General features: G+C 43.9%; 1 protein-coding gene across 7 annotated transcripts in view; it reads right to left on the reverse strand.

Moving 5' to 3' along the window:
* DLG4 (discs large MAGUK scaffold protein 4) overlaps positions 1 to 24129 on the reverse strand; it is a 404912-nt gene that overhangs the window by 151880 nt on the left and 228903 nt on the right. The window contains exon 1 of one of the 7 annotated variants that reach the window (XM_063449838.1): positions 929 to 1159. The exons of the other annotated variants lie outside the window; for them this stretch is intronic. Within the exon in view, the coding sequence (XP_063305908.1) occupies positions 929 to 1012 (84 nt within the window). The 5' untranslated portion in view covers positions 1013 to 1159. Of the gene's footprint in view, positions 1 to 928; positions 1160 to 24129 lie in introns of those variants that run through there. 7 annotated transcript variants of the gene reach the window in all.

Below are 24129 nucleotides of genomic sequence, written 5' to 3' on the forward strand. Positions count from 1 at the left end.
ACATTGTGCTCTCTTCTCACAGACACACGCAGCTTCATCCTTTATAACACACACGGATTCTCCGCATCCTTCTCACAGGTACATTCTCCGCATCCTTCTCACAGGTACATTCTCCGCATCCTTCTCACAGATACATTCTCTTCATCCTTCTCACAGATACATTCTCCGCATCCTTCTCACAGGTACATTCTCCGCATCCTTCTCACAGATACATTCTCTTCATCCTTCTCACAGGTACATTCTCCGCATCCTTCTCACAGATACATTCTCTTCATCCTTCTCACAGGTACATTCTCCGCATCCTTCTCACAGATACATTCTCTGCATCCATCTCACAGATACATTCTCCGCATCCATCTCACAGATACATTCTCCGCATCCATCTCACAGATATATTCCCTGCATCCGTCTTACAGACACACACCCGGAATCCGTCTCACATACACACTCCACACCCGGCACCCAGATACACACCCCTCACCCCTCTAAAAGACACACGCCCATCACCCGTCTCACAGACACACTCCACACCCGGCACCCAGATACACACACGGCAACCTTCTCACAGACACATACACCCACAACCGTCTCACAGATACACACACCCGTCACCAGTCTCACAGATACACACACCCCACACCCGTCACCCATCTCACAGATACACACACCCGGCACCCAGATACACACACGGCAACCTTCTCACAGACACATACACCCACAACCGTCTCACAGATACACACACCCGTCACCAGTCTCACAGATACACACACCCCGCACCCGTCACCCATCTCACAGAGAGCTCCCACACACCTGCACCAATTTTCATGTGTTGCCCCTCAGCATCACGATCCTGCTCGCACAATCACACCATCCTCACTATGCTTTGCACCGACACATAAGCTGTTGCCACTGGAACACACTCACTCACCGGCTGCCTCTGTTTCTTTGCTTTCCTGACGTTGCTGATAAAGCGTCTCCCCATTTTTTTTGCATACCAAACAGATACAAACATCTCTCCCCCCTATCCACCAAGAGAGAGGGAGGGAGAGCGAGAGGGATGCACTGATGGACAGGCACAGAGAAAGGATGGGAGGAGAAAGGCGGCTGGCTGGAGAGGGGGATGATGGAGGCAGGAGGGGGCAATGCAGGCTGGGGGGGAGGGGGGGGGGGCTTGTATCCCCAATAACAACCCTGGTTCTCTGCACCCCAGACAGCATCAACAGATCCCTAGTGGGGGACCTCTCCTTCACTGTGTCAGCAGCACAGAGTATGGGGGGATCCTGAGAGGGAGGGAGGGAGGAGAGAGGAGGGGGGAGAGAATGAGGATAGAGAGAGAGAAGGAGAGAGAGAGGAGGAGAGAGAGAGGAGGGGGGGGAGAATGAGGATAGAGAGAGAGGAGGGGGGAGAGAATGAGGATAGAGAGAGAGAAGGAGAGAGAGAGGAGGAGGGAGAGAATGAGGATAGAGAGAGAGAAGGAGAGAGAGAGGAGGAGAGAGAGAGGAGGAGGGAGAGAATGAGGATAGAGAGAGAGGAGGAGAGAGAGAGGAGGAGAGAGAGAGGAGGGGGGAGAGAATGAGGATAGAGAGAGAGGAGGAGAGAGAGAGGAGGAGAGAGAGAGGAGGGGGGAGAGAATGAGGATAGAGAGAGAGAAGGAGAGAGAGAGGAGGGGGGAGGGGGGAGAGAATGAGGATAGAGAGAGAGAAGGAGAGAGACCGAGAGGGACTAGGGATTACAAGAAAGACGGGGTAACGGATGGTACATACACTGAGAAAGAGATGGGGAAACACACAGCAATGGGGGGAGGGACAGAATGGAGAAAGAGAGAGAGAGAGAGAGAGAGAGAGAGAGAGAGAGAGAGAGAGATTGGAGGCAGCAGGAAGGATGCTGGAGTAATACAAGGAATACAGAGAGACATGGAATGGAGAGAGAGAGAGAGAAAGAGAGAGAGAGACTGATTAGAGACAGTGAGAGACTGATCAGAGACAGAGAGCTGGATTGGGGAAGAGACAGAGAGAGACCAGAGTAAGGGGGAAGAGAACGAGAGAGAGCTGGAATGGTGGAAGAGACAGAGAGAGAGAGCTGGATTGGGGGAAGAGACAGAGAGAGTTGGATTGGGGAAGAGACAGAGAGAACTGGATTAGGGGAAGAGAGAAGCATATTAGGGAGAGGGTGATAGAGAGACAGTTGACCTACAGAACATTATTACCCCATACACTGCCAATGGCACACAGCATTATTAACCCATACACTGCCAATGGCACACAGCATTATTAACCCATACACTGCCAATGGCACACAGCATTATTAACCCATACACTGCCAATGGCACACAGCATTATTACCCCATACACTGCCAATGGCACACAGCATTATTAACCCATACACTGCCAATGGCACACAGCATTATTAACCCATACACTGCCAATGGCACACACAGCATTATTAACCCATACACTGCCAATGGCACACAGCATTATTAACCCATACACTACCAATGGCACACAGCATTATTACCCCATACACTGCCAATGGCACACAGCATTATTAACCCATACACTACCAATGGCACACAGCATTATTAACCCATACACTGCCAATGGCACACAGCATTATTAACCCATACACTACCAATGGCACACAGCATTATTACCCCATACACTGCCAATGGCACACAGCATTATTACCCCATACACTGCCAATGGCACACAGCATTATTAACCCATACACTGCCAATGGCACACAGCATTATTAACCCATACACTGCCAATGGCACACAGCATTATTAACCCATACACTGCCAATGGCACACAGCATTATTAACCCATACACTGCCAATGGCACACAGCATTATTAACCCATACACTGCCAATGGCACACAGCATTATTAACCCATACACTGCCAATGGCACACAGCATTATTAACCCATACACTGCCAATGGCACACAGCATTATTAACCCATACACTGCCAATGGCACACAGCATTATTAACCCATACACTGCCAATGGCACACAGCATTATTACCCCATACACTGACAATGGCACACAGCATTATTAACCCATACACTGCCAATGGCACACAGCATTATTAACCCATACACTGCCAATGGCACACAGCATTATTAACCCATACACTGCCAATGGCACACAGCATTATTAACCCATACACTGCCAATGGCACACAGCATTATTAACCCATACACTGCCAATGGCACACAGCATTATTAACCCATACACTGCCAATGGCACACAGCATTATTAACCCATACACTGCCAATGGCACACAGCATTATTACCCCATACACTGACAATGGCACACAGCATTATTACCCCATACACTGCCAATGGCACACAGCATTATTAACCCATACACTGCCAATGGCACACAGCATTATTAACCCATACACTGCCAATGGCACACAGCATTATTAACCCATACACTGCCAATGGCACACAGCATTATTAACCCATACACTGCCAATGGCACACAGCATTATTAACCCATACACTACCAATGGCACACACAGTATTATTAACCCATACACTGCCAATGGCACACACAGTATTATTAACCCATACACTGCCAATGGCACACACAGTATTATTAACCAATACACTGCCAATGGCACACACAGTATTATTAACCCATACACTGCCAATGGCACACACAGTATTATTAACCCATACACTGCCAATGGCACACACAGTATTATTAACCCATACACTGCCAATGGCACACACACTGCATTATTAACCAATACACTGCCAATGGCACACACAGTATTATTAACCCATACACTGCCAATGGCACACACAGTATTATTAACCCATACACTGCCAATGGCACACACAGTATTATTAACCCATACACTGCCAATGGCACACACAGTATTATTAACCCATACACTGCCAATGGCACACACTGCATTATTAACCCATACACTGCCAATGGCACACACAGTATTATTAACCCATACACTGCCAATGGCACACACACTGTATTATTAACCCATACACTGCCAATGGCACACACTGCATTATTAACCCATACACTACCAATGGCACACACAGCATTATTAACCCATACACTGCCAATGGCACACACTGCATTATTAACCCATACATACATGAGGAAGAGACAGCGAGAGACCTTGGTTAGGGGGAAGAGACAGAGAGAGCTGGATTGGGAAAGAGACAGAGAGAGAGAGCTGGATTGGGGAAGAGACAGAGAGAGCTGGATTAGGGAAGAGACAGAGAGAGAGCTGGATTGGGAAAGAGACAGAGAGAGCTGGATTGGGGAAAGAGAACCAATACACTGCCAATGGCACACACTGTATTATTAACCCATACACTGCCAATGGCACACACTGTATTATTAACCCATACACTACCAATGGCACACACAGCATTATTAACCCATACACTGCCAATGGCACACACAGTATTATTAACCAATACACTGCCAATGGCACACACAGCATTATTAACCCATACACTGCCAATGGCACACACAGTATTATTAACCCATACACTGCCAATGGCACACACTGCATTATTAACCCATACACTGCCAATGGCACACACAGTATTATTAACCCATACACTGCCAATGGCACACACAGCATTATTAACCCATACACTGCCAATGGCACACACAGTATTATTAACCCATACACTGCCAATGGCACACATAGCATTATTAACCAATACACTGCCAATTGCACACACTGCATTATTAACCCATACACTACCAATGGCACAAACAGTATTATTAACCCATACACTGCCAATGGCACACACACTGCATTATTAACCCATACACTGCCAATGGCACACACAGTATTATTAACCCATACACTGCCAATGGCACACACAGCATTATTAACCCATACACTGCCAATGGCACACACAGCATTATTAACCCATACACTGTCAATGGCACACACTGCATTATTAACCCATACACTGCCAATGGCACACAGCATTATTAACCCATACACTACCAATGGCACACACAGTATTATTAACCCATACACTACCAATGGCACACACTGCATTATTCCATTATTAACCCATACACTGCCAATGGCACACACTGCATTATTCTATTATTAACCCATACACTGCCAATGGCACACACTGCATTATTCCATTATTAACCCATACACTGCAAATGGCACACACTGTATTATTAACCCATACACTGCCAATGGCACACACTGCATTATTCTATTATTAACCCATACACTGCCAATGGCACACACTGCATTATTCTATTATTAACCCATACACTGCCAATGGCACACACAGTATTATTAACCCATACACTGCCAATGGCACACACTGCATTATTCTATTATTAACCCATACACTGCCAATGGCACACACTGCATTATTCTATTATTAACCCATACACTGCCAATGGCACACACTGCATTATTCCATTATTAACCCATACACTGCCAATGGCACACACTGCATTAATCTATTATTAACCCATACACTGCCAATGGCACACACTGTATTATTCCATTTATTAACCCATACATTGCCAATGGCACACACTGCATTATTCTATTATTAACCCATACACTGCCAATGGCACACACTGTATTATTCTATTATTAACCCATACACTGCCAATGGCCCACACACTGCATTATTCTATTATTAACCCATACACTGCCAATGGCACACACTGCGTTATTCTATTATTAACCCATACACTGCCAATGGCACACACTGCATTATTCTATTATTAACCCATACACTGCCAATGGCACACACTGCATTATTCTATTATTAACCCATACACTGCAATGGCACACACTGTGTTATTCTATTATTAACCCATACACTGCCAATGGCACACACTGCGTTATTCTATTATTAACCCATACACTGCCAATGGCACACACTGCATTATTAACCCATACACTGCCAATGGCACACACAGTATTATTAACCCATACACTGCCAATGGCACACACTGCATTATTCTATTATTAACCCATACACTGCCAATGGCACACACTGCGTTATTCCATTATTAACCCATACACTGCCAATGGCACACACAGCATTATTCCATTTATTAACCCATACATTGCCAATGGCACACACTGCATTATTCTATTATTAACCCATACACTGCCAATGGCACACACTGCATTATTCTATTATTAACCCATACACTGCCAATGGCACACACTGCATTATTCTATTATTAACCCATACACTGCCAATGGCCCACACACTGCATTATTCTATTATTAACCCATACACTGCCAATGGCACACACTGCATTATTCCATTTATTAACCCATACATTGCCAATGGCACACACTGCATTATTCTATTATTAACCCATACACTGCCAATGGCCCACACACTGCATTATTCTATTATTAACCCATACACTGCCAATGGCACACACTGCATTATTCCATTTATTAACCCATACATTGCCAATGGCACACACTGCATTATTCTATTATTAACCCATACACTGCCAATGGCCCACACACTGCATTATTCTATTATTAACCCATACACTGCCAATGGCACACACTGCATTATTTAATTTATTAACCCATACACTGCCAATGGTACACACTGCATTATTAACCCATACACTGCCAATGGCAAACATTATTATTAACCCATACACTGCCAATGGCACACACTGCATTATTAAACCATACACTGCCAATGGCACACACTGCATTATTAAACCATACACTGCCAATGGCACACAGTATTATTAACCATACACTGCAAATGGCACACAGTATCATTAACCCATACACTACCAATGGCACACACTGCATTATTAACCCATACACTGCCAATGGCACACACTGCATTATTACATTATTAACCCATACACTGCCAATGGCACACACTGCATTATTACATTATTAACCCATACACTGCCAATGGCACACACTGCATTATTCCAGTTATTAACCCATACACTGCCAATGGCACACACAATATTATTGACCCATACACTGCCAATTGCACACACTGCATTATTCTATTATTAACCCATACACTGCCAATGGCACACACTGCATTATTACATTATTAACCCATACACTGCCAATGGCACACACTGCATTATTCCAGTTATTAACCCACACACTGCCAATAGCACACACAGTATTATTAACCCATACACTGCCAATGGCACACACTGCATTATTCTATTATTAACCCATACACTGCCAATGGCACACACTGCATTATGCTATTATTAACCCATACACTGCCAATGGCACACACTGCATTATGCTATTATTAACCCATACACTGCCAATGGCACACACTGCATTATGCTATTATTAACCCATACACTGCCAATGGCACACACTGCATTATTCTATTATTAACCCATACACTGCCAATGGCACACACTGCATTATTCTATTATTAACCCATACACTGCCAATGGCACACATAGTATTATTAACCCATACACTGCCAATGGCACACACTGCATTATTCTATTATTAACCCATACACTGCCAATGGCACACACTGCATTATTCTATTATTAACCCATACACTGCCAATGGCACACACTGCATTATGCTATTATTAACCCATACACTGCCAATGGCACACACTGCATTATGCTATTATTAACCCATACACTGCCAATGGCACACACAGCATTATTCTATTATTAACCCATACACTGCCAATGGCACACACTGCATTATGCTATTATTAACCCATACACTGCCAATGGCACACACTGCATTATGCTATTATTAACCCATACACTGCCAATGGCACACACTGCATTATGCTATTATTAACCCATACACTGCCAATGGCACACACTGCATTATGCTATTATTAACCCATACACTGCCAATGGCACACACTGCATTATTCTATTATTAACCCATACACTGCCAATGGCACACACTGCATTATTCTATTATTAACCCATACACTGCCAATGGCACACATAGTATTATTAACCCATACACTGCCAATGGCACACACTGCATTATTCTATTATTAACCCATACACTGCCAATGGCACACACTGCATTATGCTATTATTAACCCATACACTGCCAATGGCACACACACTGCATTATTCTATTATTAACCCATACACTGCCAATGGCACACACTGCATTATTCCATTATTAACCCACACACTGCCAATGGCACACACTGCATTATTCCATTATTAACCCATACACTGCCAATGGCCCACACTGCATTATTCCATTCATTAACCCATACACTGCCAATGGCACACACTGCATTATGCTATTATTAACCCATACACTGCCAATGGCACACACTGCATTATTCTATTATTAACCCATACACTGCCAATGGCACACACTGCATTATTCTATTATTAACCCATACACTGCCAATGGCACACACTCCATTATTCTATTATTAACCCATACACTGCCAATGGCACACACTGCATTATTCTATTATTAACCCATACACTGCCAATGGCACACACTGCATTATTCTATTATTAACCCATACACTGCCAATGGCACACACTGCATTATTCTATTATTAACCCATACACTGCCAATGGCACACACTGCATTATTCCATTATTAACCCACACACTGCCAATGGCACACACTGCATTATTCCATTATTAACCCATACACTGCCAATGGTACACACTGCATTATGCTATTATTAACCCATACACTGCCAATGGCACACACTGCATTATTCTATTATTAACCCATACACTGCCAATGGCACACACTGCATTATTCTATTATTAACCCATACACTGCCAATGGCACACACTGCATTATTCTATTATTAACCCATACACTGCCAATGGCACACACTGCATTATGCTATTATTAACCCATACACTGCCAATGGCACACACAGCATTATTCTATTATTAACCCATACACTGCCAATGGCACACACTGCATTATGCTATTATTAACCCATACACTGCCAATGGCCCACACTGCATTATGATATTATTAACCCATACACTGCCAATGGCACACACTGCATTATGCTATTATTAACCCATACACTGCCAATGGCACACACTGCATTATTCTATTATTAACCCATACACTGCCAATGGCACACACTGCATTATTCTATTATTAACCCATACACTGCCAATGGCACACACTGCATTATTCTATTATTAACCCATACACTGCCAATGGCACACACTGCATTATTCCATTATTAACCCACACACTGCCAATGGCACACACTGCATTATTCCATTATTAACCCATACACTGCCAATGGCACACACTGCATTATTCTATTATTAACCCATACACTGCCAATGGCACACACTGCATTATGCTATTATTAACCCATACACTGCCAATGGCACACACTGCGTTATTCTATTATTAACCCATACACTGCCAATGGCACACACTGCATTATTCTATTATTAACCCATACACTGCCAATGGCACACACTGCATTATTCTATTATTAACCCATACACTGCCAATGGCACACACTGCATTATTCCATTATTAACCCATACACTGCCAATGGCCCACACTGCATTATTCCATTCATTAACCCATACACTGCCAATGGCACACACTGCATTATTCTATTATTAACCCATACACTGCCAATGGCACACACTGCATTATTCCATTATTAACCCACACACTGCCAATGGCACACACAGTATTATTAACCCATACACTGCATATGGCACACACTGCATTATTCTATTATTAACCCATACACTGCCAATGGCACACGCTGCATTATTCCATTATTAACCCACACACTGCCAATGGCACACACAGTATTATTAACCCATACACTGCCAATGGCACACACTGCATTATTCTATTATTAACCCATACACTGCCAATGGCCCACACTGCATTATTCCATTATTAACCCATACACTGCCAATGGCCCACACAGCATTATTCCATTCATTAACCCATACACTGCCAATGGCACACACACTGCATTATTAACCCATACATTGCCAATGGCACACACTGCATTATTCCATTATTAACCCATACACTGCCAATGGCCCACACAGCATTATCCCATTATTAACCCATACACTGCCAATGGCACACATGGCATTATTCCATTTATTAACCCATACACTACCAATGGCACACATAGTATTATTAACTCATACACTGCCAATGGCACACACAGCATTATTAACCCTATATGTTAACCCAAACATTACACAAAGCAGACAGTACACAAGGGGAGTCCTACACACTGACATTGGATTTACTGCCTGCATAACATGAATGCTGCATACAGACATTACACAAGGGGCGTCCTACACACTGACATTGGATTTACTGCCTGCATAATATGAATGCTGCATACAGACACTAATCAACGCATACAGTACACAAGGGGAGTCCTACACACCCTGACATTAGCATTTACTGCCTGCATAATATGAATGCTGCATACAGACACTATACAAAGCAGACAGTACACAGGGGGGTCCTACACCCTGACATTAGCATGTACTGCCTGCATTATATGAATGCTGCATACAGACACTATACAAAGTAGACAGTGCACAGGGGGAGTCCTACAACCCTGACATTAGCATTTACTGCCTGCATAATATGAATGCTGCATACAGACACTATACAAAGTAGACAATACACAGGGGGAGTCCTACACACCCTGACATTAGCATTTACTGCCTGCATATGATGAATGCTGCATACAGACACTGTAGAAAGCAGACAGTACACAAGGGGGGGTCCTACACACCCTGACATTAGCATTTACTGCCTGCATATGATGAATGCTGCATACAGACACTGTAGAAAGCAGACAGTACACAAGGGGGGGTCCTACACACCCTGACATTAGCATTTACTGCCTGCATAATATGAATGCTGCATACAGACACTATACAAAGCAGACAGTACACAAGGGGAGTCCTGAAAACTGCTATTAACATTTACTGCCTGCATAATGTGAATGCTGCATACAGACACTATACAAAGTAGACAGTACACAGGGGGAGTCCTACACACCCTGACATTAGCATTTACTGCCTGCATAATATGAATGCTGCATACAGACACTATACAAAGCAGACAGTGCACAAGGGGGAGTCCTACACACCCTGACATTAGCATTTACTGCCTGCATAATCTGAATGCTGCATATAGACACTATATAAAACAGACAGTACACAGGGGGGAGTCCTACACACCCTGACATTAGCATTTACTGCCTGCATAATATGAATGCTGCATACAGACACTATACAAAGCAGACAGTACACAAGGGGGGGTCCTACACACCCTGACATTAGCATTTACTGCCTGCATAATATGAATGCTGCATACAGACACTATATAAAACAGACAGTACACAAGGGGGAGTCCTACACACCCTGACATTAGCATTTACTGCCTGCATAATATGAATGCTGCATACAGACACTATACAAAGCAGACAGTACACAAGGGGGGGTCCTACACACCCTGACATTAGCATTTACTGCCTGCATAATATGAATGCTGCATACAGACACTATACAAAGTAGACAGTACACAAGGGGGAGTCCTACAACCCTGACATTAGCATTTACTGCCTGCATAATATGAATGCTGCATACAGACACTATACAAAGTAGACAGTACACAGGGGGAGTCCTACACACCCTGACATTAGCATTTACTGCCTGCATATGATGAATGCTGCCTACAGACATTGTAGAAAGCAGACAGTACACAAGGGGGGGTCCTACACACCCTGACATTAGCATTTACTGCCTGCATAATATGAATGCTGCATACAGACACTATACAAAGCAGACAGTACACAAGGGGAGTCCTGAAAACTGCTATTAACATTTACTGCCTGCATAATATGAATGCTGCATACAGACACTGTACAAAGCAGACAGTACACATGGGGAGTCCTACACATACTGACATTAGCATTTACTGCCTGCATAATGTGAATGCTGCATACAGACACTATACAAAACAGACAGTACACAGGGGGAGTCCTACACACCCTGACATTAGCATTTACTGCCTGCATAATATGAATGCTGCATACAGACACTATACAAAGCAGACAGTACACAATGGGTAGTCCTACACACCCTGACATTAGCATTTACTGCCTGCATAATATGAATGCTGCATACAGACACTGTACAAAGCAGACAGTACACAGGGGGAGTCCTACACACCCTGACATTAGCATTTACTGCCTGCATAATATGAATGCTGCATACAGACACTGTACAAAGCAGACAGTACACAAGGGGAGTCCTACACCCTGACATTAGCATTTACTGCCTGCATAATATGAATGCTGCATACAGACACTATACAAAGCAGACAGTACACAGGGGGAGTCCTACACACCCTGACATTAGCATTTACTGCCTGCATAATATGAATGCTGCATACAGACACTGTACAAAGCAGACAGTACACAAGGGGGAGTCCTACACACCCTGACATTAGCATGTACTGCCTGCATAATATGAATGCTGCATACAGACACTATACAAAGCAGACAGTACACAGGGGGAGTCCTACACACCCTGACATTAGCATTTACTGCCTGCATAATATGAATGCTGCATACAGACATTGTACAAAGCAGACAGTACACAGGGGGAGTCCTACACACCTTGACATTAGCATTTACTGCCTGCATAATATGAATGCTGCATACAGACACTGTACAAAGCAGACAGTACACAGGGGGAGTCCTACACACGCTGACATTAGCATTTACTGCCTGCATAATATGAATGCTGCATACAGACACTATACAAAGCAGACAGTACACAAGGGGAGTCCTACACACCCTGACATTAGCATTTACTGCCTGCATAATATCAATGTTGCATACAGACACTATACAAAGCAGACAGTACACACGGGGGAGTCCTACACACCCTGACATTAGATTTTACTGCCTGCATAATATGAATGCTGCATACAGACACTATACAAAGCAGACAGTACACGGGGGGAGTCCTACACACCCTGACATTAGCATTTACTGCCTGCATAATATGAATGCTGCATACAGACACTATACAAAGCAGACAGTACACAGGGGGGAGTCCTACACACCCTGACATTAGCATTTACTGCCTGCATAATATGAATGCTGCATACAGACACTGTACAAAGCAGACAGTACACAAGGGGGAGTCCTACACACCCTGACATTAGCATTTACTGCCTGCATAATATGAATGCTGCATACAGACACTATACAAAGCAGACAGTACACAGGGGGAGTCCTACACACCCTGACATTAGCATTTACTGCCTGCATAATATGAATGCTGCATACAGACACTATACAAAGCAGACAGTACACAGGGGGGGTCCTACACCCTGACATTACCATTTACTGCCTGCATAATATGAATGCTGCATACAGACACTATACAAAGCAGACAGTACACAATGGGGAGTCCTACACACCCTGACATTAGCATTTACTGCCTGCATAATATGAATGCTGCATACAGACACTATACAAAGCAGACAGTACACAGGGGGAGTCCTACACACCCTGACATTAGCATTTACTGCCTGCATAATATGAATGCTGCATACATACACTATACAAAGCAGACAGTACACAATGGGTAGTCCTACACACCCTGACATTAGCATTTACTGCCTGCATAATATGAATGCTGCATACAGACACTGTACAAAGCACACAGTACACAAGGGGGGGTCCTACACACCCTGACATTAGCATTTACTGCCTGCATAATATGAATGCTGCATACATACACTATACAAAGCAGACAGTACACAAGGGGGGGTCCTACACACCCTGACATTAGCATTTACTGCCTGCATAATATGAATGCTGCATACAGACACTATACAAAGCAGACAGTACACACGGGGGAGTCCTACACACCCTGACATTAGCATTTACTGCCTGCATAATATGAATGCTGCATACAGACACTATACAAAGCAGACAGTACACACGGGGGAGTCCTACACACCCTGACATTAGCATTTACTGCCTGCATAATATGAATGCTGCATACAGACACTATATAAAACAGACAGTACACAAGGGAGAGTCCTACACACCCTGACATTAGCATTTACTGCCTGCATAATATGAATGCTGCATACAGACACTATACAAAGCAGACAGTACACAAGGGGGGGTCCTACACACCCTGACATTAGCATTTACTGCCTGCATAATATGAATGCTGCATACAGACACTATACAAAGTAGACAGTACACAGGGGGAGTCCTACACACCCTGACATTAGCATTTACTGCCTGCATATGTTGAATGCTGCATACAGACACTGTAGAAAGCAGACAGTACACAAGGGGGGGTCCTACACACCCTGACATTAGCATTTACTGCCTGCATAATATGAATGCTGCATACAGACACTATACAAAGCAGACAGTACACAAGGGGAGTCCTGAAAACTGCTATTAACATTTACTGCCTGCATAATATGAATGCTGCATACAGACACTATACAAAGTAGACAGTACACAGGGGGAGTCCTACACACCCTGACATTAGCATTTACTGCCTGCATAATATGAATGCTGCATACAGACACTATACAAAGCAGACAGTACACAGGGGGAGTCCTACACACCCTGACAGCATTTACTGCCTGCATAACTGAATGCTGCATACAGACACTATACAAAGTAGACAGTACACAATGGGGGGGTCCTACACACCCTGACATTAGCATTTACTGCCTGCATAATATGAATGCTGCATACAGACACTATACAAAGCAGACAGTACACAAGGGGGGGTCCTACACACCCTGACATTAGCATTTACTGCCTGCATAATATGAATGCTGCATACAGACACTATACAAAGCAGACAGTACACAGGGGGAGTCCTACACACCCTTACATTAGCATTTACTGCCTGCATAATATGAATGCTGCATACAGACACTATACAAAGCAGACAGTACACAGGGGGAGTCCTACACACCCTTACATTAGCATTTACTGCCTGCATAATATGAATGCTGCATACAGACACTGTACAAAGCAGACAGTACACATGGGGAGTCCTACACATACTGACATTAGCATTTACTGCCTGCATAATATGAATGCTGCATACAGACACTATACAAAACAGACAGTACACAGGGGGAGTCCTACACACCCTGACATTAGCATTTACTGCCTGCATAATATGAATGCTGCATACAGACACTATACAAAGCAGACAGTACACAATGGGTAGTCCTACACACCCTGACATTAGCATTTACTGCCTGCATAATATGAATGCTGCATACAGACACTGTACAAAGCAGACAGTACACAGGGGGAGTCCTACACACCCTGACATTAGCATTTACTGCCTGCATAATATGAATGCTGCATACAGACACTGTACAAAGCAGACAGTACACAAGGGGAGTCCTACACCCTGACATTAGCATTTACTGCCTGCATAATATGAATGCTGCATACAGACACTATACAAAGCAGACAGTACACAGGGGGAGTCCTACACACCCTGACATTAGCATTTACTGCCTGCATAATATGAATGCTGCATACAGACACTGTACAAAGCAGACAGTACACAGGGGGAGTCCTACACACCCTGACATTAGCATTTACTGCCTGCATAATATGAATGCTGCATACAGACACTGTACAAAGCAGACAGTACACAGGGGGAGTCCTACACACGCTGACATTAGCATTTACTGCCTGCATAATATGAATGCTGCATACAGACACTATACAAAGCAGACAGTACACAAGGGGAGTCCTACACACCCTGACATTAGCATTTACTGCCTGCATAATATGAATGCTGCATACAGACACTATACAAAGCAGACAGTACACAGGGGGAGTCCTACACACCCTGACATTAGCATGTACTGCCTGCATAATATGAATGCTGCATACAGACACTATACAAAGCAGACAGTACACACGGGGGAGTCCTACACACCCTGACATTAGCATTTACTGCCTGCATAATATGAATGCTGCATACAGACACTATACAAAGCAGACAGTACACGGGGGGAGTCCTACACACCCTGACATTAGCATTTACTGCCTGCATAATATGAATGCTGCATACAGACACTATACAAAGCAGACAGTACACAGGGGGGAGTCCTACACACCCTGACATTAGCATTTACTGCCTGCATAATATGAATGCTGCATACAGACACTATACAAAGCAGACAGTACACAAGGGGGAGTCCTACACACCCTGACATTAGCATTTACTGCCTGCATAATATGAATGCTGCATACAGACACTATACAAAGCAGACAGTACACAGGGGGAGTCCTACACACCCTGACATTAGCATTTACTGCCTGCATAATATGAATGCTGCATACAGACACTGTACAAAGCAGACAGTACACAGGGGGAGTCCTACACACGCTGACATTAGCATTTACTGCCTGCATAATATGAATGCTGCATACAGACACTATACAAAGCAGACAGTACACAAGGGGAGTCCTACACACCCTGACATTAGCATTTACTGCCTGCATAATATGAATGCTGCATACAGACACTATACAAAGCAGACAGTACACAGGGGGAGTCCTACACACCCTGACATTAGCATGTACTGCCTGCATAATATGAATGCTGCATACAGACACTATACAAAGCAGACAGTACACACGGGGGAGTCCTACACACCCTGACATTAGCATTTACTGCCTGCATAATATGAATGCTGCATACAGACACTATACAAAGCAGACAGTACACGGGGGGAGTCCTACACACCCTGACATTAGCATTTACTGCCTGCATAATATGAATGCTGCATACAGACACTATACAAAGCAGACAGTACACAGGGGGGAGTCCTACACACCCTGACATTAGCATTTACTGCCTGCATAATATGAATGCTGCATACAGACACTATACAAAGCAGACAGTACACAAGGGGGAGTCCTACACACCCTGACATTAGCATTTACTGCCTGCATAATATGAATGCTGCATACAGACACTATACAAAGCAGACAGTACACAGGGGGAGTCCTACACACCCTGACATTAGCATTTACTGCCTGCATAATTTGAATGCTGCATACAGACACTATACAAAGCAGACAGTACACAAGGGGGAGTCCTACACACCCTGACATTAGCATTTACTGCCTGCATAATATGAATGCTGCATACAGACACTGTACAAAGCAGACAGTACACAAGGGGAGTCCTACACACCCTGACATTAGCATTTACTGCCTGCATAATATGAATGCTGCATACAGACACTATACAAAGCAGACAGTACACAAGGGGGAGTCCTACACACCCTGACATTAGCATTTACTGCCTGCATAATATGAATGCTGCATACAGACACTATATAAAACAGACAGTACACAAGGGGGAGTCCTACACACCCTGACATTAGCATTTACTGCCTGCATAATATGAATGCTGCATACAGACACTGTACAAAGCAGACAGTACACAGGGGGAGTCCTACACACCCTGACATTAGCATTTACTGCCTGCATAATATGAATGTTGCATACAGACACTGTACAAAGCAGACAGTACACAAGGGGGGGTCCTACACACCCTGACATTAGCATTTACTGCCTGTATAATATGAATGCTGCATACAGACACCATACAAAGCAGACAGTACACAAGGGGAGTCCTACACACCCTGACATTAGCATTTACTGCCTGCATAATATGAATGCTGCATACAGACACTATACAAAGCAGACAGTACACAGGGGGAGTCCTACACACCCTGACATTAGCATTTACTGCCTGCATAATATGAATGTTGCATACAGACACTGTACAAAGCAGACAGTACACAAGGGGGGGTCCTACACACCCTGACATTAGCATTTACTGCCTGTATAATATGAATGCTGCATACAGACACCATACAAAGCAGACAGTACACAAGGGGAGTCCTACACACCCTGACATTAGCATTTACTGCCTGCATAATATGAATGCTGCATACAGACACTATACAAAGCAGACAGTACACAGGGGGAGTCCTACACACCCTGACATTAGCATTTACTGCCTGCATAATATGAATGTTGCATACAGACACTGTACAAAGCAGACAGTACACAAGGGGGAGTCCTACACACCCTGACATTAGCATTTACTGCCTGTATAATATGAATGCTGCATACAGACACCATACAAAGCAGACAGTACACAAGGGGAGTCCTACACACCCTGACATTAGCATTTACTGCCTGCATAATTTGAATGCTGCATACAGACACTATACAAAGCAGACAGTACACAAGGGGGGGTCCTACACACCCTGACATTAGCATTTACTGCCTGTATAATATGAATGCTGCATACAGACACCATACAAAGCAGACAGTACACAAGGGGAGTCCTACACACCCTGACATTAGCATTTACTGCCTGCATAATATGAATGCTGCATACAGACACTATACAAAGCAGACAGTACACAGGGGGAGTCCTACACACCCTGACATTAGCATTTACTGCCTGCATAATATGAATGCTGCATACAGACACTATACAAAGCAGACAGTACACAGGGGGAGTCCTACACACCCTGACATTAGCATTTACTGCCTGCATAATATGAATGCTGCATACAGACACTATACAAAGCAGACAGTACACAGGGGGGTCCTACACCCTGACATTAGCATGTACTGCCTGCATTATATGAATGCTGCATACAGACACTATACAAAGTAGACAGTGCACAGGGGGAGTCCTACAACCCTGACATTAGCATTTACTGCCTGCATAATATGAATGCTGCATACAGACACTATACAAAGTAGACAATACACAGGGGGAGTCCTACACACCCTGACATTAGCATTTACTGCCTGCATATGATGAATACTGCATACAGACACTGTAGAAAGCAGACAGTACACAAGGGGGGGTCCTACACACCCTGACATTAGCATTTACTGCCTGCATATGATGAATGCTGCATACAGACACTGTAGAAAGCAGACAGTACACAAGGGGGGGTCCTACACACCCTGACATTAGCATTTACTGCCTGCATAATATGAATGCTGCATACAGACACTATACAAAGCAGACAGTACACAAGGGGAGTCCTGAAAACTGCTATTAACATTTACTGCCTGCATAATGTGAATGCTGCATACAGACACTATACAAAGTAGACAGTACACAGGGGGAGTCCTACACACCCTGACATTAGCATTTACTGCCTGCATAATATGAATGCTGCATACAGACACTATACAAAGCAGACAGTGCACAAGGGGGAGTCCTACACACCCTGACATTAGCATTTACTGCCTGCATAATCTGAATGCTGCATATAGACACTATATAAAACAGACAGTACACAGGGGGGAGTCCTACACACCCTGACATTAGCATTTACTGCCTGCATAATATGAATGCTGCATACAGACACTATACAAAGCAGACAGTACACAAGGGGGGGTCCTACACACCCTGACATTAGCATTTACTGCCTGCATAATATGAATGCTGCATACAGACACTATATAAAACAGACAGTACACAAGGGGGAGTCCTACACACCCTGACATTAGCATTTACTGCCTGCATAATATGAATGCTGCATACAGACACTATACAAAGCAGACAGTACACAAGGGGGGGTCCTACACACCCTGACATTAGCATTTACTGCCTGCATAATATGAATGCTGCATACAGACACTATACAAAGTAGACAGTACACAAGGGGGAGTCCTACAACCCTGACATTAGCATTTACTGCCTGCATAATATGAATGCTGCATACAGACACTATACAAAGTAGACAGTACACAGGGGGAGTCCTACACACCCTGACATTAGCATTTACTGCCTGCATATGATGAATGCTGCCTACAGACATTGTAGAAAGCAGACAGTACACAAGGGGGGGTCCTACACACCCTGACATTAGCATTTACTGCCTGCATAATATGAATGCTGCATACAGACACTATACAAAGCAGACAGTACACAAGGGGAGTCCTGAAAACTGCTATTAACATTTACTGCCTGCATAATATGAATGCTGCATACAGACACTGTACAAAGCAGACAGTACACATGGGGAGTCCTACACATACTGACATTAGCATTTACTGCCTGCATAATATGAATGCTGCATACAGACACTATACAAAACAGACAGTACACAGGGGGAGTCCTACACACCCTGACATTAGCATTTACTGCCTGCATAATATGAATGCTGCATACAGACACTATACAAAGCAGACAGTACACAATGGGTAGTCCTACACACCCTGACATTAGCATTTACTGCCTGCATAATATGAATGCTGCATACAGACACTGTACAAAGCAGACAGTACACAGGGGGAGTCCTACACACCCTGACATTAGCATTTACTGCCTGCATAATATGAATGCTGCATACAGACACTGTACAAAGCAGACAGTACACAAGGGGAGTCCTACACCCTGACATTAGCATTTACTGCCTGCATAATATGAATGCTGCATACAGACACTATACAAAGCAGACAGTACACAGGGGGAGTCCTACACACCCTGACATTAGCATTTACTGCCTGCATAATATGAATGCTGCATACAGACACTGTACAAAGCAGACAGTACACAAGGGGGAGTCCTACACACCCTGACATTAGCATGTACTGCCTGCATAATATGAATGCTGCATACAGACACTATACAAAGCAGACAGTACACAGGGGGAGTCCTACACACCCTGACATTAGCATTTACTGCCTGCATAATATGAATGCTGCATACAGACATTGTACAAAGCAGACAGTACACAGGGGGAGTCCTACACACCTTGACATTAGCATTTACTGCCTGCATAATATGAATGCTGCATACAGACACTGTACAAAGCAGACAGTACACAGGGGGAGTCCTACACACGCTGACATTAGCATTTACTGCCTGCATAATATGAATGCTGCATACAGACACTATACAAAGCAGACAGTACACAAGGGGAGTCCTACACACCCTGACATTAGCATTTACTGCCTGCATAATATGAATGCTGCATACAGACACTATACAAAGCAGACAGTGCACACGGGGGAGTCCTACACACCCTGACATTAGCATTTACTGCCTGCATAATATGAATGCTGCATACAGACACTATACAAAGCAGACAGTACACGGGGGGAGTCCTACACACCCTGACATTAGCATTTACTGCCTGCATAATATGAATGCTGCATACAGACACTATACAAAGCAGACAGTACACAGGGGGGAGTCCTACACACCCTGACATTAGCATTTACTGCCTGCATAATATGAATGCTGCATACAGACACTGTACAAGGCAGACAGTACACAAGGGGGAGTCCTACACACCCTGACATTAGCATTTACTGCCTGCATAATATGAATGCTGCATACAGACACTATACAAAGCAGACAGTACACAGGGGGAGTCCTACACACCCTGACATTAGCATTTACTGCCTGCATAATATGAATGCTGCATACAGACACTATACAAAGCAGACAGTACACAGGGGGGGTCCTACACCCTGACATTACCATTTACTGCCTGCATAATATGAATGCTGCATACAGACACTATACAAAGCAGACAGTACACAATGGGGAGTCCTACACACCCTGACATTAGCATTTACTGCCTGCATAATATGAATGCTGCATACAGACACTATACAAAGCAGACAGTACACAGGGGGAGTCCTACACACCCTGACATTAGCATTTACTGCCTGCATAATATGAATGCTGCATACATACACTATACAAAGCAGACAGTACACAATGGGTAGTCCTACACACCCTGACATTAGCATTTACTGCCTGCATAATATGAATGCTGCATACAGACACTGTACAAAGCACACAGTACACAAGGGGGGGTCCTACACACCCTGACATTAGCATTTACTGCCTGCATAATATGAATGCTGCATACATACACTATACAAAGCAGACAGTACACAAGGGGGGGTCCTACACACCCTGACATTAGCATTTACTGCCTGCATAATATGAATGCTGCATACAGACACTATACAAAGCAGACAGTACACACGGGGGAGTCCTACACACCCTGACATTAGCATTTACTGCCTGCATAATATGAATGCTGCATACAGACACTATACAAAGCAGACAGTACACGGGGGGAGTCCTACACACCCTGACATTAGCATTTACTGCCTGCATAATATGAATGCTGCATACAGACACTATATAAAACAGACAGTACACAAGGGAGAGTCCTACACACCCTGACATTAGCATTTACTGCCTGCATAATATGAATGCTGCATACAGACACTATACAAAGCAGACAGTACACAAGGGGGGGTCCTACACACCCTGACATTAGCATTTACTGCCTGCATAATATGAATGCTGCATACAGACACTATACAAAGTAGACAGTACACAAGGGGGAGTCCTACAACCCTGACATTAGCATTTACTGCCTGCATAATATGAATGCTGCATACAGACACTATACAAAGTAGACAGTACACAGGGGGAGTCCTACACACCCTGACATTAGCATTTACTGCCTGCATATGTTGAATGCTGCATACAGACACTGTAGAAAGCAGACAGTACACAAGGGGGGGTCCTACACACCCTGACATTAGCATTTACTGCCTGCATAATATGAATGCTGCATACAGACACTATACAAAGCAGACAGTACACAAGGGGAGTCCTGAAAACTGCTATTAACATTTACTGCCTGCATAATATGAATGCTGCATACAGACACTATACAAAGTAGACAGTACACAGGGGGAGTCCTACACACCCTGACATTAGCATTTACTACCTGCATAATATGAATGCTGCATACAGACACTATACAAAGCAGACAGTACACAGGGGGAGTCCTACACACCCTGACATTAGCATTTACTGCCTGCATAACTGAATGCTGCATACAGACACTATACAAAGCAGACAGTACACAATGGGGGGGTCCTACACACCCTGACATTAGCATTTACTGCCTGCATAATATGAATGCTGCATACAGACACTATACAAAGCAGACAGTACACAAGGGGGGGTCCTACACACCCTGACATTAGCATTTACTGCCTGCATAATATGAATGCTGCATACAGACACTATACAAAGTAGACAGTACACAAGGGGGAGTCCTACAACCCTGACATTAGCATTTACTGCCTGCATAATATGAATGCTGCATACAGACACTATACAAAGTAGACAGTACACAGGGGGAGTCCTACACACCCTGACATTAGCATTTACTGCCTGCATATGATGAATGCTGCCTACAGACATTGTAGAAAGCAGACAGTACACAAGGGGGGGTCCTACACACCCTGACATTAGCATTTACTGCCTGCATAATATGAATGCTGCATACAGACACTATACAAAGCAGACAGTACACAGGGGGAGTCCTACACACCCTGACATTAGCATTTACTGCCTGCATAATATGAATGCTGCATACAGACACTATACAAAGCAGACAGTACACAATGGGTAGTCCTACACACCCTGACATTAGCATTTACTGCCTGCATAATATGAATGCTGCATACAGACACTGTACAAAGCAGACAGTACACAGGGGGAGTCCTACACACCCTGACATTAGCATTTACTGCCTGCATAATATGAATGCTGCATACAGACACTGTACAAAGCAGACAGTACACAAGGGGAGTCCTACACCCTGACATTAGCATTTACTGCCTGCATAATATGAATGCTGCATACAGACACTATACAAAGCAGACAGTACACAGGGGGAGTCCTACACACCCTGACATTAGCATTTACTGCCTGCATAATATGAATGCTGCATACAGACACTGTACAAAGCAGACAGTACACAGGGGGAGTCCTACACACCCTGACATTAGCATTTACTGCCTGCATAATATGAATGCTGCATACAGACACTGTACAAAGCAGACAGTACACAGGGGGAGTCCTACACACGCTGACATTAGCATTTACTGCCTGCATAATATGAATGCTGCATACAGACACTATACAAAGCAGACAGTACACAAGGGGAGTCCTAC

The sequence above is a fragment of the Pelobates fuscus genome, chromosome 3 (genome assembly GCF_036172605.1).
Source record: "Pelobates fuscus isolate aPelFus1 chromosome 3, aPelFus1.pri, whole genome shotgun sequence".
Taxonomy (NCBI): Eukaryota; Metazoa; Chordata; class Amphibia; order Anura; family Pelobatidae; genus Pelobates; species Pelobates fuscus.